Source organism: Clarias gariepinus, chromosome 14 (genome assembly GCF_024256425.1).
Source record: "Clarias gariepinus isolate MV-2021 ecotype Netherlands chromosome 14, CGAR_prim_01v2, whole genome shotgun sequence".
Classification (NCBI taxonomy): Eukaryota; Metazoa; Chordata; class Actinopteri; order Siluriformes; family Clariidae; genus Clarias; species Clarias gariepinus.
Window position 1 is genome coordinate 23,189,076 of NC_071113.1, and position 21,551 is coordinate 23,210,626.

The 21,551-nt window shown below is 35.4% G+C and overlaps 2 protein-coding genes across 8 annotated transcripts in view; one reads left to right on the top strand and one right to left on the bottom strand.

The window, feature by feature from the left end:
- Positions 1-4,135, top strand: part of aatkb (apoptosis-associated tyrosine kinase b) — a 61,174-nt gene extending 57,039 nt beyond the window's left edge. For both annotated transcript variants that reach the window (XM_053511377.1, XM_053511378.1), the window contains 3 exons: positions 96-240; positions 330-545; positions 1,228-4,135. In XM_053511377.1, coding sequence (XP_053367352.1) covers positions 96-240; positions 330-545; positions 1,228-1,256 — 390 coding nt within the window. In that variant the 3' untranslated portion in view covers positions 1,257-4,135. The remainder of the gene's footprint in view (positions 1-95; positions 241-329; positions 546-1,227) is intronic.
- A 2,328-nt stretch (positions 4,136-6,463) lies between these two features.
- The window catches only part of baiap2b (BAR/IMD domain containing adaptor protein 2b), a 54,324-nt gene continuing 39,236 nt past the window's right edge, over positions 6,464-21,551 (bottom strand). For 2 of the 6 annotated variants that reach the window (XM_053511880.1, XM_053511876.1), the window contains 7 exons: positions 20,535-20,765; positions 18,082-18,262; positions 17,285-17,486; positions 16,869-16,937; positions 16,466-16,628; positions 14,900-14,937; positions 9,574-10,048 (listed from right to left, as the gene is read on the bottom strand). In XM_053511880.1, coding sequence (XP_053367855.1) covers positions 9,988-10,048; positions 14,900-14,937; positions 16,466-16,628; positions 16,869-16,937; positions 17,285-17,486; positions 18,082-18,262; positions 20,535-20,765 — 945 coding nt within the window. In that variant the 3' untranslated portion in view covers positions 9,574-9,987. Of the gene's footprint in view, positions 6,686-7,237; positions 7,281-9,573; positions 11,984-14,637; positions 14,694-14,899; positions 14,938-16,465; positions 16,629-16,868; positions 16,938-17,284; positions 17,487-18,081; positions 18,263-20,534; positions 20,766-21,551 lie in introns of those variants that run through there. The other 4 variants (XM_053511878.1, XM_053511879.1, XM_053511877.1 and 1 more) reach the window with 4 other exon arrangements.

Genomic DNA, 21,551 nt, shown 5'->3' on the forward strand with positions numbered 1-21,551 from the left:
GATATTTTGGTAATGTGTTACTGGGAGTTCTATTTTTGTATTTTGTCCTCCATTACAAGAACAAAAAATGAAAGATAAAAATGTACCTTCTTTAGGAAAGTCCAACCGGACAACTATCCGAACATGCCTTTCCCCTGGGAGGTGAGATAAACACACGGGGTGCAAAGTGCACAGTATCAAACCAGCAAGAAAAGGCCAATTCCACTGATGACTCCTCAGATGGAAACATTTCGGAAGAAAGTAAGAAGTCACTCATAGTATTGTAATAGTATTAAATATTTTTCATTTGGCCATTTCATATATATCCTCCTTATGCTCTTTGTTTGCAGGTACAGGTTTTGAGTGGGATGATGATTTTTCTTTGCTGCCACTACCCATCTCACCAAAGGAATCACCTCCAGACATCAAGGCTAAACCAAGCTTTCCACCCAGTGCCATAAATAGCAAGCCTGTAGGGCAATTCTCTCGCTTCACAGTTTCTCCATCCCCAATTTCACGTTTTTCTATCACCCATGTTTCTGATTCAGACATGGATTCTGCAGGAGGTAAAATGTTTTTAAATATGCATATTTGATTAAGCAATATATACTGTATATACAGGGTGTCCCAAAAAAATTACATCATGTGAAATATGAATAATTGAGTGATTATGTGTCCTAGGCAAATGAAATTGAATAGCCTTCATGTTGGAAAATAAAAGAGATATATTTATCAAACTTCCAACAACATATTCAATTTCATATTTCATATTCATATTTTATAACCGATTTCACAAACCTTAAAAAATGTTTAATATGCAAACCGCACATGTCAAATTGGTAGTCCAGTTTCTGCCAAAGACGCTAAAGCATATCTTGCATAACATTCTCCAGTGTCTCAGTCATTTTCTGCTTGAGTTTCTCTAGGCGTGTGGGAAGAGAGGGGGTAAAGACCGGTCCTTTTAAATAGCCCCACAGCAAAAAATCACAAGGTGTCAAGTCAGGTGAACATGGTGGCCATTTTAACAGCACATTGTCATTATCACTAAAAGTAAAAGTAAAAAAAAAAAGGAAAACATTAAACTTCGTTAATTTTTACACATCTCGTTAAAAAATGAGATAATTGGAGTGAGAACCGGGTATGTTGTTAGTACAGTGAGAAGAAAGTCACTTTGTAATCCAACAACATTTTATTTTAATAAAGTATTTTTTTTAAATGAATGCAAAATATTCTTCCTTTGCCATACAGGAAGCAGTGAGGATGGAGAAAGGGAATGAATGCTGCACACCACTGCCATCTATGTGGAGTGCTCTGCATGGACCTCTTTTCTTCATACCTGCTGGTTTTTGCAATGAAAATTATACTGTTTCAGAAAATGTGTGGGATCCTTCCAAGGACAGTGCCTACGGTATTAATGTGTGGCCCTTAATGAGCATATCACAAATGAACACACTTATGGACATCTGCTTCTAGGAAGAATGTTACAAATCATGAATATCCCAAGTAATACCATTTTGTTAAAATCCTACCTATTTTATTCTAGGGACAATTTTGAAGGAACAACAGTATATGTACTGTGAAGACATTGGATATTTATAAAAGACATCACATATTTTCATAAATCTTGGGTAGTATCTTAAAATGAAAGATACAATCAACGTTATTTTCCCCAGGAAAAAAAAATATAAAGAAAATCAAGAGACTTTTTTTTTCGAGGAGACTGACTGTGAGTTATGAGGAATCATGACCTAAAAAACAATTTTGCTAACAATGATTTATGTTGCTAAAGGAAGATACATTAAGAGAGCCTGCTGTGTGTCAGTGATTGATTTGTATTTATTTTAATTAATTCATTTATTTATTTTCTTTTTAATTGCGATAGCAAACTTATCTTCTTTTTACATTTCACATACAGGAAAGTGGCAAACTTTTACAAGCTGCTTAAAAATATTTAAGAGAAAGGAAACACATAGCTGCCTTGAGTCAGCCATCTACTTGTAAGTAGCAGATTATACAGGGTCATGAAACTTAGACCAGCTCCTTCATGTTATTACAAATAAGATCTTTAATTAAATTTAAAGCGTGTTTTTTTTTTGTTTTTTGCTTTTGCTTTTTGTCGAGGCAATTTTTGCCTGGTTGATGAATACTGTTCTACGAACAACCTTATTTTGGTTCTTACTTAATATTTTAATTTAAAATATTGTCAATACATTGCAAAAAAAAATACTTCAAATCTATCTTTAACAGTGCAGTCACCCATAGCATAACATCTTATTTAAAAAGGTTGCATTTTGGCTCTTGAATGAGAACTGCAAGAGAATCCCAAAATGGGAAAAACAACTTGATCATTTTAAATGCTTGAGAACATATCAAAGTACTGGACACTTTAGTCCTTTAGTCTATAAAACCTGCATTTTATAATGAGCATGTATAACTGATGCTGTACATGTCTGCTACCCTATAAGGACCAGAGCTGAGATATGTTATGTTAGGGTGTTTATAACATTTTTTTATGCCTGTCTGTCACTTTTGAGAAATTTATAAAGAAATAGAAGGAAGGAAGAAATACACCATGGTGATTTATTGCACAGACTATGGACAATGTACTATTATGGTTATTAAATAGAATAGACAGAAACTACTGAACAAATGTACTGTTCTGATTGTTACACTGCAGAGTTACTGTCCTTTTTAAGTTTCATTTTCTTGTGAACACTGTTGGGGGAAAAAGTTATTTTCTCTCTTGTTAACAAATTGTTGGACAAGTAAAAGAGGAATTTAACACACTTTCTGTGGACTCTAGCCAACTAAAGTTGGAAAGACAAGAAAAATATCATCCTTACAATCTTCACATGTTCAATGTTTGTTTGCCTCTTATGTCATCACTGTTCTAAATAGGTTAGCCTAGATTGAACTAGACAGTAATCTGTATTATTTTTGTATTCTATGAAACAGTTTAAAAATCCTAAACTGTATTATAATGTTGCTGGACTGTAAAAGTTGATCATCATATATCTGCTGCCAAAGAGAAGCATTCTACTGGTACATACAGAGTTGTTGGCTGGAATTACTGGAGAACATTAAGTGATAATCATGGGATGATGGACGATGTTCTTGTTAAAAGCTTGTAAGTGTCTGCAGATGAAATCCGGCTAAAAGAATCTCAGTTATTCGAATACCCATGAATTTGTGTTAAAAATATGGTGATTTATGCTGAAGGATATTTTGTAGTTGAGTGTAGTGAGCAAATATGTGGTTGAATGATGCTATGGAGTAGGAATCTACAAAAATATAAATTGGAAAGAATTAAATGTTATGTAAAGGTTCCAATAAATTTCTGTCCCTCTTGAGTGTCACATGATCAGTGACTGTACAAAAATAAATAAATAAATAAATAATTTGTTCGACATCTTTACCTCCCTCTGGTGCTGAATTCTGAAAGTGAGTTCACCATGCACTAACTTCACCTACTAGACACAACAATCCAGGCATGAGTCATGAATCTAGACACAACAAAAACAAAAGAAAATCACAGTCTGTTTTAAACCCCAGACAAAACAATGTTCAGTTAAACAAAAGGAAAAAAAGCATGAAAAAAATATCACACTGTCTGGTGTGGATCATGCACCTTTACCTTGCCTGGAAGCTGTAAATGACTGTGTTCAGTAACCTTATTTTATCAATATGCCTCACTATTTGCCCTGATCAGGCACAAAATAATTTTATTATTCAGAGCTGGCATGTCTTCACCAACATGTCCTCGTGCTCTATAATGTGCAAGTCCATTTATCCACTCATGGATTTGAAAACCTGACCAGATACCGAGTGTGTAGTGAGTCAAAGTGTTTGTGCCAGCCTCTAGCAATGGCACCAGTATCAGGCAAACATCCCTTTAATATGTGATACCTGCCACTTTATTCATGTTAGGGGACTGGGTAGCTGAGCCTTCTGCATGGTAATGTTTCTGCTGCAATAAACACTGGCATCACTAAGCATGATGACCTCATGAAGTGGCGACATCAGACACCATAACACCAAAATTACTGTCAATAAAATTTTGTTGTCAGTATTTACACATTTTAGCAAACCCTGGTCAGAGTTGTTATCATTACACAATTACAATAACATCAAATCAGATGAGCTGTTTTTTTTTTTTTTTTTTGTGGTGGTTTGTTTTCATATTCAGTTATCATGTCCAAACTTTTGGTGTTGTGAAACTTCATTAATAACCTTGAAAATGATGTATAGGATTTTAATTAAAGAAAAAGAAATGAATTACATGGTCTCGTCTGCATGTGCTACAGACAGATGCTGTTGTTATTTTCCTATTGTTCAGCATTAGTAGAGATTTGTCACTACTATTGTCATTAAATTCAGTCATGTACCAGATTTGATTTGTAATAACACAAAAGTAATTACAATGGGTTATGTAGGATCTGGTACAGAGGACCCCCAGGTAGGTGGCAGGTATGGAATGGGTGACACCATGAGTTATCGCACAGGATTACACCCACCCTAGTGACGCCACTGGCAACAATGCAGCAAACGAGTTTATCTTTTTTTTTCTTTTTAGATGGGTAGTGTTTGTGTCTGCTCTTTAATCATCAGGATTCCCAAAGCCTTTCAAATACTTCCAACATTATTAACATCAAATTCAGTCAGGGAATGATCTGATAACTGCCCAGTTATGGAACCAGAAGAAATGGCTAAACAATGGCGAGTAAAATGGTGTGACCAAATTTAACCCATTAAATACACACAAAGAAATTTTATGTTATTTATTTATTTGATTGTTTATTTATTTATTTATAACGTATTATACTGTGGGTTTGGAATATTGCGTGTGTGTGGCAAATGAGAATTGTACAAGGTGCAAGAAATTGCAGAACACTGTAATTCTACTCAAACTCGAAAATTAGATAAGAAAAAAAAGATTAAATAAACTTCTAAACACTAAACAGCATAGACATTTGGTATATTAAATGCATTCAGATAGAACAAAGAAAAAGGAGAAAGACGTTTAGGAAGAAGAGATACTGTAGCAAAACACTGTAGTACTTTTTCATTTTATTTTGTCCTGTTAGTCAGTACAAAGATGCAAACATAATGTACACTGGCAGTCCAAATGTTTTAAACACCATGTTTAAGCAGGTCTGCTTGTTGTTTAAATAATAATAATAATAATAATAATAATAATAATAATAATCATAATCATAATCATAATCATATTAATAAAACTAGCCAAGGACCAAGTGTAAATGAATTGTGAAAGGTTAGAATTGTCTTCAGAACACTTTAGATGTAATCAGAGGACCAAAATCTTTTTCACTCTAAGCAGGCACTTACTGCAAACTACATATTTCTAGTTATCTCATATTGTGTAGTTGATGCCAGCACCATCTGGCATCAACTACTAAGAGCCATTTCCAGGCTTAACAGGTTTCCCTCCAATTAAGTCTGCTTTCAAGCCCCATTAGGATTTCACAGTGCCCAATTAATAGGTTTTACATAGATTTAAATTTTATTTATTTATCTATTTATTTATTGCCAAAATTATTAATTAATTTTCATAAAAGTAAAAAAAAAAATCAGGTTTTCAAAAACATTGGACTGGCAGTGTACCTTTAACTGTACAATTGTAAATCATGCTATGAAAATGTGATAAACATAATTCTCATACAGTTTCATTTATGGTCATAAGTGATAATAGTCATCTGTATATCATCACAATATTTGTAATATCAAGCACAGCTGGATTTTACAGCATAAGTATTGCTAACCTAGTTGTATTTATTGCTCTCTCTTAATTTTGTTAAAGCTCATTAAGCATATAAGAGCACCACAGTTGTTATTTCATGGCTGTCTTGAATATGTGCGTGTATTCGACTATTATTGCTAGTACTATGTAAAGGAATAAGCATTAGGATAGAAAAAGGTTTCAGCAGAGCACTGAAAAAAAATGCCTGGCCTGTTAGATGATGGTCTTAATATTTTAATGAAATTTGATTACCAGAAAAAATGATGATTAAATATACCTAATGAATTTACAGAAGTTATTTTAATTTCTTGCATGTTTCTTCTTCTTCTTCTTTATTAAAAAATATAAATTAATTTAAAATTATTATTATTATTATTATTATTATTATTATTATTATTATTATCACTACTACTATGACTAATAATAATAATAATAATAATAATAATAATAATTCACACACTGCGGGCAATTTGGGAGCACCTATTAACCTGATCTGCATGTCTTTGGACTGTGGGTAGAAACTCGAGCACCTGGAGAAAACCCATCATGGGGAGAACATGCAAGCTCTGTGCACACGGACCTGAGCTGGGAATTGATGATGATGATGATGATGATAATAATAATAATAATAATAATAATGATAATAATAATAATAATAATAATAATAATAATAATAATAATAATAATAATAATAAAAAGAGTGGTTTGAAGGTAAAAGTTGGAAACAGTATCTGTGCCATGTTATAGTGTTGTAAATACAGTCCCATTTCAGCCTGTGTAATGTTGGTATGTGCATAACTATAACAGTTTTACTTGGAGGCTTCTTTCTTAAAGCTGTAATGATTTGAAAGGAAGACTGTAGGTGTGAGGTCTTCAGCATTGACCAGCTTACTGCTCGTGGATGGAGCTGTTGGGCCATTGTCAGGACATTCTCAATGACCTGGAAGTCTAAAAACACAAACCACAACACTGACTATTCATTCTACAGAGGAACATTATGTGGAGATGTACAAAATGTCTGGTGTCTATATGTATAAGTATCTACTGTATAAAGCAGATCCACTGGGTCAAAATAGAGCCAATCATTTGACATGCAATGAAATCGCAAAAAGAAAGATAACCAAACATTGCTAAAACTTCACTTCACTTATTATTCACATACTGTATAATCTGATACAGAGAATATTTTGGCAGTGAAATATCTGGTTTGCAAGCAGTTGCAATGAGAATTATAAGTATTTTAAGGAATACAATTGTGCAACAACATCGTACTCTGCCATTTGAATAATATGTTTGGTTAAATATTAAATTATATACATTGCACAAGTTTATTTTAAAGATGGAGGACAATAATTAGCAACAATTTATGAATCATATAATGTGAGTTGAAGGGAAAGTAAATGAAAATAAAAAGGCAATTAATGCCAAGAGTAATGGTGCATGAAGAAAATCAAATCTTAACTTTTCATGGCTGAATGCAAAAGGCAATAAGTCACTTACGTCATTATTGCTCTTTCAAAAGCGAGCAAATTCAGGGCCCATGCTGAAAGAATAAAAAGAAACCTTGTTTGAAAGCTTGTCTTAATTATCAAAATGTTATAAATGTTGGATCTTATTAATAATAAAGGGCTCACATCTAGTTAAAGTTTATATCTTGACATACAGTGTATGTAATATACAGTATAAATGTGTTTACTAGATCTCTGTAATAATTGTTAAAGTTACTGCCATTGTGATAAAAAAAAAAAACAATTCGGTATTCATCTTAACTCATTATTTAGTAATTGGCATTTACTCAGTAAGTTTATGGAAACAAAAAGAAAGGTTTGCAAAACAAGGAAACCAAGTCCGGACGTGCCAACTGCTTTTGAAGTAAAAGGTCAACGATCTTATTAATATTACAAACAGGATTATAAGTATGCATGTTAATGAGCAAAAAAAAAAAGGGTGGGGGGGGATTTTGGTTCTTAAATTGAATACTAGCAAACAGAAACAAAGAAACACACAATATATGCTGTACATCCAGGAGAATCTCCTATGTAAGAGTGAAAGTGAATTCCACATTCCACAGCGGTTCATGAGAACATGCTAAATTCTTCACAGTTATCGTTCACTTGACTCTGTGATGTCACTGCCTTAATCTCATATGAATTGTCTATTAAAAAAGTATGATGCAATCACAAATAATTTATTTTTAATTCTTATATTAACTGTGTCAAATAAATGTCAGACGATCATAAACCATGTATAACCTTTCCCAATTTACCTACAAAGTACCTATGAAACTTCACAGTCAGCTTTCTCAAGAACAATTTTTGTTATGGATCATATAAAAGGAAATCTGTTTTTACAGATTAGCTCACCAGTTAACAACAACTTGTAAACCCCTGTTTTAGGTGCTTTCTTATGAATATTCCTTTAATTAACAGTTAAATCCAGGAGTGACAATATTTTAAGTCATTTAGCAATCTTAGCATATTTATCAAAATAAGTATAAAATTAACACTTATTGAACAGTCTAGAGCTGACCCTCGAATCACTTCAAATGGAAGTGTAGTATATTGTTATTGAAAATAAAGTGTTCTACTACCCTGAAAATTAACTAGACTGAATTGGTTGGGAATCATCACCCTGTTATCCAATGTGGCTGGTGTCATTAAATTATCACGAGGGTGCGCATGATGTTCATAGCAGCTTCTAGCAGGACTGTAGTGAATCATAGGTGACCCGTCGTAATTCTTGACTAATCATGAGTCATTGGGAATGGTTACAAAAAACAAACAAACATTTTTTTGATAGCTTGAAAATGTGCCATGGATACAGTAATGGAAAAAAAATCAGTGTTACATTTAAATGTTAAAACTTTTAATGATCATGGGGTCACATGGCACAAATGTATACAAAGTGTGCCAGTCTGGGAAAACTCTTCACCATGTGAAAAATGTAATGTCATTGTGTGCTAAAGATTTCTAAATAAATAAATAAATAAATAAACAAGGCCTGAACTGCAAACATGGTTCTTCAGATCAGTGCTTCTTAAGTCAGGTCCTGTTCTGCACATTTGAGCATTTTCCCTGCTCTATCCCTCCCACTTCAATTAAGCAAAGGCTGTAAATTAGCTGACAAATTAAATTAGGTCTGTTAGGAGCTGGGTAGTCATTAAAATTTGGAGGGCAGGTGGTCCTTTAGAACCAAAGTTAAGGAACTAAAGTCCTAAATTAAAGGCAGACTAATGCATTTATATATATGGATTATGTTCTCCTGAAGAGATTATTATACTGTATTTAGAGTTTATATTCTGAAATAGAGAATGTTACATTTACATTACACATACAAGAGATTGCTACAGTATTAGTACTTAAAAACCTGATCAAAATGTATGAGAACCTCATACTTAGCAAGTTTTAGATATCTTTAGGTACAATAACCATTTTCACTATTGTGTTTTTTTAACTGATCCTTACTTAACATGATACAGTATTTATAAGACGATAAAGCCTACGTAAGATAAAACAATATCCTTATATCTATACTTTATTGTAATGAGATCTTTAACAGATGGGTCTCTTAAAAAAAAAACCCAGAAGAAAACCATTTCCTGCTTTTTGTCCTTTTTTGCATTGGCCAGGCCTATAAAAAAAAGTCATTTTATTGTAATCCTATATAAGAAGAGTCCCTCTTTGTTGTTTCCTGTGGTGAAAAAAAAACTTGATCAAAACCTTTTAGCCATGTAGAAATCATACAGGTTTTCCCAGACTCACACTCATATGTAGAGTTGTGAAAAAAGCTACTTAAATGACATATCATTAAAAACCTTTATTATATAAAGTGTTAAACAATTACTATAACAATAAACAAACATGTCTATGAAGACGTGAGTAAAGACATGAGGTAATCAAAGACAGCTTGAGGAATGACTCCATGCTCTCGTCTCAATACAGAGTTTTATTCAGGTTTTCGAAGTAGAAAGTCACCATACATTTGAGGTTATGCTGCAACAATACACTGTTTTTGGTGTTCCCCAAAATACATGCATGTATATATACAATATATTTTATTTGTATAATGTTGAGGATTTACTGCAATTATCTATTTATTTAAATATGAATACTCATTTAGGTTTTTTTTTTTTTAGATCTTTACATCCAAGTGTTAACATTCCAAAGCACAAAGACAGACTGAGTAGATCGAGCTTTTCCATTTGGGCACCAGGACTGAGAAGAACGTGGCAGTCATGCCTCGGCTTTATTCTAATGCAGAAAGAAGAAGCACTGGCAGCTTCCAGTCGTTGACCCCTTACTGCTTTTGTGTCTAAATTTACCAAAACAGAGACGGACAGGGTTGGGGGGAAAAAAGGAAAAAAGTGCTTAGATTTGTCACACACAGATAAAGACAAGTGACGAGGTGAGAGGACAATGGGAGGAGAGAGACAGATGCAGCCACTGGGAAAAAAACGTAGAAAAAAAAAAGATTTTCAGATGCAGAGTGTTTTCTAAAGTGCAACACTTTACTTAATTTCCGCTGGGAGGCATGAACAGTCATGAGCTGCTTCAAGCAAAAAAAATAAAAATAAAATTACTTCTTGAAATGACAAACGCTGTCACAGTGAGAGTGGAGGATCTGGTTAACAGCCGCAGTGATTGCTCTCAATATGGACAAGGGCAGAACGTTAAAAAATGCTAATGATCAGAACAGTGTATTAAAATGCATAGCTCGTTACTTGGCTACTCGGTACAACAGAGAACAAAACACACATAACATCATTTTTCATTCGTTACTCAGACAGTGAATTGTGGGCAAGAAGAATTTTTTAATTATACCAACACCTCACATGAACTAAGGGAAGGCTCGAGCACCTGCTAGAAGGGTAAGATTGACTGCATTCATGTTACACCATCAAATAAAAAGAATATCACATTTTACCTATCTTTCGACCCACTTTTAATTAGTTCAGTTATTGCCATCATTTGCGTTCGGTACAGATTACTTTCAGCACAGAAGGACAAATACAGGACACATTAATCAAGAACAAATATAACAGAGCATGAGAACCAATGAACACTTTGCGCAAGAAAAAAAAATCTTGCTTATTCATTTATATATCTTTAGGAACCATTTTGTGTGTTTCTCACCAGTCTATTGTTGGACACCATACACAAATTTATATTTCTGTGCAATTTAAAGTCGCCAATTAAAATGTTAGAATGTTTTTGTGATGCTTGAGAACTCAAACAGACAGTAGCCTGAGTTTAGGGTGAAACCTTGGAGCCATAAGGAAGCAACACAACCACTGTGCCACCACCCTTACATTCTTATTGAAATTTAAATATATGTACAAGAGGCACGAAAATATGCTTTCGCCTTTGATTGCTGTTAGGAGTCTGATGGCGATGTTAGATGTGTGAAGCTAGACAGGTACAGAGACAGGTCTGTATTTTTATGTTCTGTGATATGTCTGTAATGGGATTTGGGAACTGCTAGAATTTAGATGCTGTCAGACTCGACTCAGACTCTTGGACATTCTACTTGTTGTTTCAAATACAGCCATATGAAGACAGACATAGTCATATGAAGACACAATGTGCTACCAATTTCTGTTATTCATTCTGTCAATGATTTTGTAAACTCATTTGAGCACAAATAAAGAATGAGCTGTCATCCACAGAACATCCTAAATGCTAAGTGCAATAAAAAGAACAGACACTGAATGACTGTGAGGATTATATCAATTTTTTAAAACTATTTTGTAACTAGAAAAGCTGACAAAAAAAGTGAACGAACTCTTCATTTTCTTAAAATGTAAAAATGTGAAGGGTCAAGCAGACACACATTACTGCAGCATAATCTGCAATCCATTTATCGATTTTTAGACCCATTTCTGTAACCCAAAGAAATGTGCACTTTCAAATGTGCATGACAGAAAAGCAAGAGTTACATAAACACTGTATGTAACCGAGTCCATTTCAGGGAGCTCATTAAAAATAGACCAGATGTCCTCAACACTGAAGAGTTGTGAGAATGAAAAAGCCAGAGTGTTCTGCATTTCTGTTCTGTGGAGATTTATAGGAGCTAATGAGTGGTGTGATAGGAGGGTAAGGGAAGGTGAGTGTTTCTCCTCTTCTTTGGTAGGTGAAAAGGTGGATGGACGAGTGAGGGAAACAACCGAGTGAGGGAGTGAGGGGAGAAGGACGGATGGTGTCTGTGTGTCTGTCCTTTCACACTGTCGATATCAATTTGACCTCCGAACTGTGGAACAAGAAGAGGGAGAGGCTGCCAGGTTGGGTTCAGACACACATACACACAACAACAACAACGCAACACTGCAGGATGAGCACAAGGAGCTCAGTAAATGACACAAGGCTATGCTTAGCATAATTAGCCGTAGCTATCGGTGTTAAATGGTGATTAAAATTAAAGGCATCGTTAAACTAACAAAGCAGTTGCTGCAGGCATTGAATAAAATCAGCTAGCCGCCATTTAGCACGGAAAGATTTGCATAATGCTAATTGGTGGCCAATGGCTTTTACTTATCATTAGCATTCTGTTTAATGTTTTTATCCTCAAGCTAATGGCAGTGGAATGGGATCCTGTCTAAGGTGGTGTTTTTGCAGTACTGCTGTAATTACACTCCTAGAAGTACCGAAAGGTAGTGCTACTGATTGCTCGTTGGTGATTTAGCAATTGTTAATAACCAAAGAAAAGCTTTGTAACAAATGCTCTGCCAGTTATTCATGGGTGTTCATTTAATCCGTGTATATTACTGTAACTGTACTGCAATTCATCACCAATGAATCTGAATACACAATATACAACATTACACAGCTCCTTGTGATCTCTGGCAGGACGCAAGGGGTTTACAAAACGTTCAGACTATTTCCCTGGCTTTTGCTCAATTCTTGTCCCTCTACAGAACTTATAACCTGACATCATACATAATGATTAAAATACAAAGACCAACACGGAATAAGCAAAAGCAAGGGTCAAAAACAAACACAAAATGGAATGAGAGAACAAAACAAACAATAAAGCAAAGAAATAGAATCTATAGAATGAGATATGAACTTAGATCCTGTAGTTTGGTGTGTCTTTGAAAAGGTCAGGGATTATTCTCCATAGATGACCAAAAGCATTTCTACCCTGCTGAAAAAAACCCCAACATTTTAGTCTAATGCTGCATTCATGATAATTGTTCCCATCAGGCTCAGAGATTCTTAGAATCCACAAGACATCTGTTAAAAGTTGGAATGTTTTTGTTTAAAAAAAAAAAAAACTAGTACTTCACAATTAATCTCACAAAAATATCAATCGCAATACTGACATATATTAAATACTGTGCATTTATTAAATAGCAAAATGCTGCAGTTTCTTATCTATACTGTACATAGAATAAAACTGTAAAATTGGTGTGGCTGTACATTAAAGTTATTATTATAAAATAATTCAGTCGGATGTAAGATGAGTAATAGAAAACATCCAGCTGTTTTTTTTTTTTTCATTTTTTTGTCTGTCTGTTTATTTGTGCATGCATTATGTAAAAAATATTAAATGATTTTTAATGGTGTTTTCACAGGTGTATTTGGCCAAACTTAAGGTAACATATAGGCTTTGTTTCATCACAATCGGTCCACGAGAAGAGAAGATATGCTACTTTGAAATATAAATGGAAAACAACTTTATACATGCCCTTATACATGTATCATAATTATTATTATTTTTTTTTTATCAACCTTGAAAAATATTAGGTCTCAAAATGTAACAGATGGCGTTGTACATTTTTTAATATGCACTTATGGGTGTGCAATTAAATTCCACGTGGAAAATGTGAAATTGAAATCTACTTAATGAACGCGATCTTACACCTTCATTACATGCACTTCAAAAACTTTTCGTTTATCCCAAAATCTTACATTTTTTTTTTAAATGCGCTTATGGGTGTGCAATTAAATTCCACGCGGACAAAGTTGCGCTTACATCTAGTAGGTAATATATGCATGGTCAGGAATTTATGTAGTTCGATAACAATTTAAGTTTTTTTCTTTTTCCATAATTTTGAGCTGATAAATAAAAACTGGCAAACATCCTCTTAAAGAGATCATTTGTGTAACATGTGAAATTATGTACAAGCACCAGAGGATGCCCATGATGTCAGTGTTCACCTTAAAGTTATTTTTAGTTTGTTTTTTTAAACAAACTACATATACAAATCTGATTAGTCAAAAGGATTGATTTTCTGAAAGCTTTACATTTGTGCACTTGTTTTAACATGTTAGCAGTAACTTAGAAAGGGCTTTTTGCTGAGGATGCTCAGCATTTTAAACAACATAGCATCAATATACAGTAGTGGGTTTTTTTTGTGAAAAGACTTTTAAACTTTTTGGAAGAAGTCTTCATTTTCAGTTCTTGGTTATATTTTAGGATTTTGCACTGCATGTTGATGTCTTAAAAACTTAAAAAAATAAAAATAGAGATAGGTTGATGTATCCTATAAAGTTTTTAATGTCATAAACGCAGCATTAGCTAATTGGATAGTTGGTTGACTTAACAGAGCACTACAGCTCATGAAGGTCTTGTATTATATAATAAGCATTATAATGGTAATGGCAATGCTGGTGACCAGTCTGTTTTTTTTTGTTTTTTTTTAGCAGGCATAATAAAGGTTTTTCCTGTATATGATTTTTTTTTTTTTTTTTTTTGCATTTGTATGGCCCCATGATCATAAAACATAAACCTGATGAAACATTGCTTGTCATCTATGCGAGAAGAGTGTTTTCTTGGGTTATCACTAATAAAATAACTACAAGGGGTACGTCTAAGGATTTTCAAACCCATTTAAACAACAGGAGGTTTCACCTCCATCTGTCCATCATGGGTTTGGGTGCACTGATTGTTCACCCACCCACCTGATTAAATTTTAGCCAAGAGCTCCACGACCTTCTATCATGGACGGCCACTCCAGCTTCAGGTCAAGCAGACAGAAGCTGTTACTTGCTACATTTATAATTGTTTGTAGTAACTATATGATAACTTAACACAACTAAAAAAAAACAATACATAATAGAATGGAAAAATCAAAAATAGAATCTAAAATAACAGAATCTAAAACCTCCCTACTAGTAATGATAGTATTTACTAACCAGACTCTGTAATATCTAAAAGTCTTACCTTGTTGGAAATCGGGGCTCGTAACCGTCATGCCCTTGCTGTGGAAAAAAGAAAAAGGCTGTATAATTATTCTGCTTTATGATACTGCATAATAGCAAAGCTAAAGTGAATCTCATATTCATGTTTATGAGGTGTTGAATGGCCACCAGGTGGCAGTAATAGCGTGTTAAACTGCTACTACAAACTGTGTTAAAGTGCATTATAGACAAAGTCAGGGCAGAACATAGTGTACAATTCTGATGTAAGCATGAAGAGTGCATTTTATTTGTGCATTACTCCTACAGTATGTTGGTTAACAATCAGAACACAGTACATGTGAAAAGAATAGAACTGAGCAGTACTTAATAAAATTTTTGACTTTTTAATCAGTTTAACACGATTGTTATCTCACTCATTCAGTATGGCCAGTTATCCTGTACAGGGTCGCGGGAGGCCTGGAGCCTATCCCAGGCAATTCAGGGCACGAGGAAGGTAAAACCTTGTGCTAATCACATGGATTAGAATATGGGATGCCAATCCGTCACAGGGCACACACACTACAGGCAATTTCGAAATGACAATTTGCCTTTGGACTGTGGGAGAAAACCGGAGTACCCAGAGGAAACCCACTAAGCAACGGGCAATTCACTCATGGTGGAAATCAACCCCTCAACCCTAGGGATGCCATACAGTGCTAACCATTATGCCACTGTGCCGCTACACCATATTGGAACCTCATAATCTGTCATTTCATGACCAAGTTGTAATTAATTCTAAACCAATTCGAGTCATAATTAAATGTATTGCTGAATGTAAGCATTTAAGCAAAAAACAGTAATGAATGAGTGATGTTTATTTGCTGTTATACATTTTAATCTGTACAGTCACTCCTATTGCCATCTCAGGGAGTTTTTCCTTGCCACTGTCGCCCTCGGCTAGCTCATCAGGGACAATCTAATCATTTTGATTCATACACATTCGCATTCCATACAAACTTAAATAATTCTTTTGATTGTGTAAAGCTGCTTTGCGACAATGACAATTCTTAAAAGGGCTATACAAATAAAACTGAATTGAATTTAACTCCATTTTTCCATTCTTACTTAAATGTAATGTCATCTCTCACTCCTCTCTCTCTCTCTCTCTCTCTCTCTCTCTCTCTCTCTCTCTCTTGCTCTCTCTGCTGAGTCAATCCCCTTCTCAGATGCACATAGCACACACAAACATTGCTCGGGGTAATGTTCTGAAACATCCTCTACGCTGGCGGCTCTGATGGCGCTCGTCCCCACTGTGCTGCTGAGCGTTTCATTCCTCATATTCTAGAAACACTTCTGAGCATGTCCATATGTTCACAGCTTGTATGTGCACTAAAAGTAGAAGGGCTCTGACTATAAATTGTTTGTGTTATTTAATTAATTGACAATTTAATGTGTGAAATATATATATATCCATAAATTCACTCTTTTTTCAGCAAATTGGGTATAGTGAGCTTGTAACTACTGTACAGTAGTTAACCAGCAACTAAACGTGTGGCGTAGTGCATATTGTACAGTGTATTACAGAGTGCTTGTATGTGTGTGTATTTACCTGTGAGAATCCTGGTGTTGCCATGCTGTATGTTCTCTGATGTCTGCTCAGTGAGGCGCTCTGTGCCATTAGCTGAGAGGTGGAGCCATAATCGGGAGTCGGCAGGACCACTGATTCTCTATCTAGAAGATTTCCTGTGCTGGAGCTCCTACCATGCTGAAAACTACACACGCAAACTTTATATTAGTCGACCATAAACACACACACAATAAACAGCACTTTATCTTTATATCCAATAATTGTGCTTTAGTGAATTGATCATATTTCTACACATATATTCTTTCCATAACAAAACTGTTCATATATCAAATCAGAAAACTGTAAAACAAGGCGGTGAGAAAAGGCAGGTCTAACCTATCTCTTGGGAAATGGCACAGTATATGATGTGACTGTGCTGTTTTACCTGACACTGAGTCGGCTGCCGTCTGTCTCAGGGATCACTCTGGTGTAAGAGAAGGGGAACCATCCTCGCCTGGTGTACACAAATACAAATTCAACATCATGTCCAATGCAAGTCTTTCTGTCTGTCTTTCTAGGCATGTTTGCTAGAATGTACTGACTGCAGTACTGAATTTACAGTGACATATTTAAAGAATTCACTGCCAGATTTTATCACCTGTGCCCAATAAATGCAACTAAACGGGTATCAGGGTTTCTGTTCAAATAAGCAGTTTCTCTGTTCTACAAATACTGTAGTAAACTATTTTTGTTTAAGTAATCAATATATTTTTCCGTTTAAGTGCACCATTTTTTGTTTAAGTAAACATGTTGCCTGAGCATTGTGTCTAAATTATTTTAGGTACAGTACATGCCACTCACATCCTTGTCTTTTCACTCTCTCCATAGTGCCACCCGTCCCGGGCCTCGGGCACCAGCAGTGTGATAATGTCGCCTTCAGTGAAGCTGAGCAGTGTAGTGTTGTCTCCGGCTGAGTGTGAAAAGATTGCTTGGACACGGGTCCGCCCATTCCTCTCCAGGCCAGCCGCCACTGAGCTCGACCTAGGCAGCGTCTGTGTCTCTGCTGCGTTCGAAAATAATTAGAGTTTGTGGTCTGGTTAAAGGTATGACGTGAAAAAAAGGGCAAAGGACTGTGGCTGTGTGCAAAATTAGTCAAAACAGTATGATGAAGCAAATGTTAGCTATGGTATTTAACTAGTGTATAGAGGTTTTCTATATTTCATACATCTGTAGCAACAGACAGGAGTCACAGTGTTTAGATAGATTCCAAACTTCTGTTTTCCTCCAGACCTTTGCTTTTAAAGCTCCTGAATATACCACCAGACAGCAGCTGTGTCCTTCACCCATTTTCCTGGCTTTTTAAAGCCTGTCCTTTCTATTCCCTCCAGTTCTGGCCTGTTTTCATTAAGCATGTTTAGACTCCTATTGCGAGAGTGCCAAAGAAACCATTGTTTAATAGAGGGAGAAAGGGAAAAGGTAGGCTTGTTGAACCTACTTTTCTCTGGAAACTACATCTGTCCTTAAAACTTGCATTCAGTTAAAAGTATAGCCAGTAAGTAAGTAAAGCCCCTCGTTTTACTGTCCGTGTATATTACAAGAATTATCATTTTTCAAAAGAAGAATCAGTGATAGACTTCTCAAAGGATTCATGTGCTTACCCAGAGTGCTCTTGCTCTTGGTGGGTGCCACTTTACGCACAGGCAGTGTGTTAGAGTAGACCTGCGTTGAGGCTGATTTGGCCTGTGCAGCTTGGCTATCAACCCAGTGCTGGTAGTCCTCTCCTCCCCGTGCCCCAGACGTTCCATTCAACATTGGAACACTATCCATTCCCATCATCCTCTGGGGGAAGGCAGCAAAAATGTACCAGGTCATTATGGAATCGTTTATTACCATCAGCGTTATTCTTATTTAAAAGCTTCCGCTTGGTTTCAAGTCTGCTGGCATCAGCAAATAAACATTAACTCGGAAATAGTACATTTACCCAGGACTATAAGACTTTTTAAACAGCCAGCTTTTTTTTTTTTTTGCTAAAATTACCAGACTGTAAAGCTCTGTACAGCAATATCAAGAAAATGCATTAATTCATATACAATTTTTCTCAATTTCTTTAAACAAACCTAAGAATACAATATGTTGTATTAAACATCTAAACATAAAATAATTTCACTACAACATGGAACTGTGTTCTGAATGAATGCAGGAGAACTGCTTTAGGCTGAAGTTGGCTTTCACGTTTAATAATAGCGTATATGCAGTGAAAATGGAGTACATTTTCTCTTTTGTAATAACCCATTATGAATGAAGCTCCAGGGTTTGTCTTTTAATATCACCAATATTAAGAAGAAAAAAAAAGAAAGAGACAAAACAGATCCCTTTAGCTGTTTTATGTTAAACTGGGTAAAAGTTTTGATTTTATTATTAAATTAAATTAAATTGTCTCAAAACCCACGGAGGTACAGATGTAGGTTTGGGTTGTTTTGGGAATATCATGTTCCCTCTAGATTGTCCCGTCTCCTCCCATCTTCCACAAATATGCTGGCAGGTGGATTGGGTATTTTATATTCCCTCTAGATGTGAATGATGGGGCAAATGTGTGTGCATGGTGTTTGGCGTATCCCATTCAAAATGTTTTCTAGACTTACACACAGACTCTAAATCTACCACAGCCCTGACCAGGATAAAGTAGATGAATGAATGAATGATTACATGGCAGGATGAATTAATGATGTTACACACAAACTATATAATCACAGACAGTTATTATTATTTATATTGAAAGGATTATTTTAAATAATTCTAGTATATAATAAAACATGCAGTTTTCACTCCTGTAAATAAGACACTATGATTTGGCTACATGTGCAGCATAACAGAATAAACATACAGTGGAACCTTGGATTATGAGCATAATTCATTTTGGAACTGGGCTTGTATTTTAGAACACATGTAAACCAAAGGAAATTTTCCTATGAGAAATAATGGAAACGCAAATTATTCGTTCCACAGACCAAAAAAGTAAATACATAAAAATAATTAATACAAAATATAAGGTAAAAATAAAACAAATTGACCTGCACTTTACCTTTAAAAATAGAAAAAATAAATAGTAATTTACACTACTCTTGGCTGTCTCTGTGTGTGTGTGTGTGTTTATGTGTGTAAAGCTAAAGTAAGAGAAGAAAAGGAATCAGCCCCTCCCCCTCTCATCTTACACAGTCAACCTTTCTCCTCTCTTATTTGACTTACACACACACACACACACACACACACACACACACACATATTAACGGAAAGACAGTTTTGTTGGAAAAATTAGCAAGGAACATTGCAAATGACACTCGCACATTAACTGAATCACTGCTGTACACACACGCTTACAAACACAAAATAAAATATGTTTTACGCACACACACACACGTTGTCACAGTGTTATAGTAAATATGTGGTTACAGTGTTATAGTAAATATTACATAGATTATACCAGTGAGAGACGCACACTAAGACTCAGCAGGGGAGATGATTACCCACAATTCCGCAGTGCAAGAGAGAGAAAAAAAACATTGCCTCAGTTGTGATCACGTGACTTTTGGCGTCAAAAAAGAAGCGCATGCGTGATACATGATACTCGGTACTTGTAAACCAAGACTTGTTCGTTTTCCAAGTCAAAATTTGTTTAAAATCTTTGCTTATCTTGCGGAACACTCGCAAACCGCATTACTCGCAATCCGAGGTTCCACTGTAATTGACAACTCTCCGTGCAAAATCAAGAACACCTGAGCGTCACACACATCACGAGAAAATAATCATTTTTAATATTTATGAAGAATATAATAATTATTAATAATAATGTTAGGTATTAATAATAATAAATGTAATAATAAATATTATTAATTAGAATTTATTATTAGAATAATATTTTTTAATGTATGCAGTAGATTAATTATGGAAAGAAATGGTCCACATTGACAAACTGGGAATCACTGTTTAGACAGATATATTTCATTTTACTAGGAAAAAACGGCTATTTTTGCTTAAATAAACAAATAAATAATAAAGCTCTATTTAAAAGTTAAACTGGCCATAACCAGTTTGAGCCATATCCTTCACTCACCCGTTGGTTGCCCATGAGAGCAGCCAGTTCAGGTGAAACAGGTAAAGGTTTGGCTCCTGGTATGGGATCTGAGATCACCAGGTTAGATTTAGAGACATGCTGTTGTCCGGTACCCAGTGTCTCCCCCAAGCTCATCTGCTGTGCAAGGAGAACAGCTCGGTCTGGGAGTTTATGAGGGTCAGAACATGCCTGCTGCCATATCGGGATCTTCTGCATCAGCAGGTCTTTACCCTGAGCACACACATATAAATATTTTCAGTTGTAACAAAACTATTAACTAACAGGAGATATGAGTCTGAAACAGATGACTGGGTAGGTTCTATGTATACGCTACACACACACACATACACACACACAGCTCAAGTAAAGTACAAGTGCGCTTAAATCCACATTGATTAGAATCTTTGATACAGAGAGAGTGATAGAGTAATCCCTCTTCACCACTCTCAATTACAAAAGCACAGACATCTGTCTCTATTATGCTCCTCTAAAACACAGAGGCTTCGCTCTGTGCTGTGCTACTTTAAAGCAATAAAACATCAATCTTACACCTTAAGACCTGCTTTGTCTGTTCCCACTCCACCTTCCCACCTCACACACACACACACACACAGGACCAGATATCACCGCATTACCCCACACTACTCTTGGCTGCAGGTCCCGGCTGGGCATTTGGACAAGAAAATCAGAGCTCGAGAGCACAAACTTGCCTACGCTGCAAGAAAGGGAGGGAAGCTGGATTTTACCCATAGAGCAGGGACATTTAATTAATGCCATCTTTTTGTGCAGTGCATGGATGGGAGTAATAATGGCTGTCTAGTTACAGTACATGGTTTAGTAACTAAGAGCACTGCCAACACTTCGCAGCTGCCGCCTCCTTAAAGGAGCAATTTGTAATGTTTGGCTGCCTCTGCTGCCTTTGAAGTGAGTCACAATCGCGGTGAAATCACTAGCAAACCTTTCCCTACCCACAAACTTTATCCCGCCACTCTGTTTATACTACACATTAGAGATGAA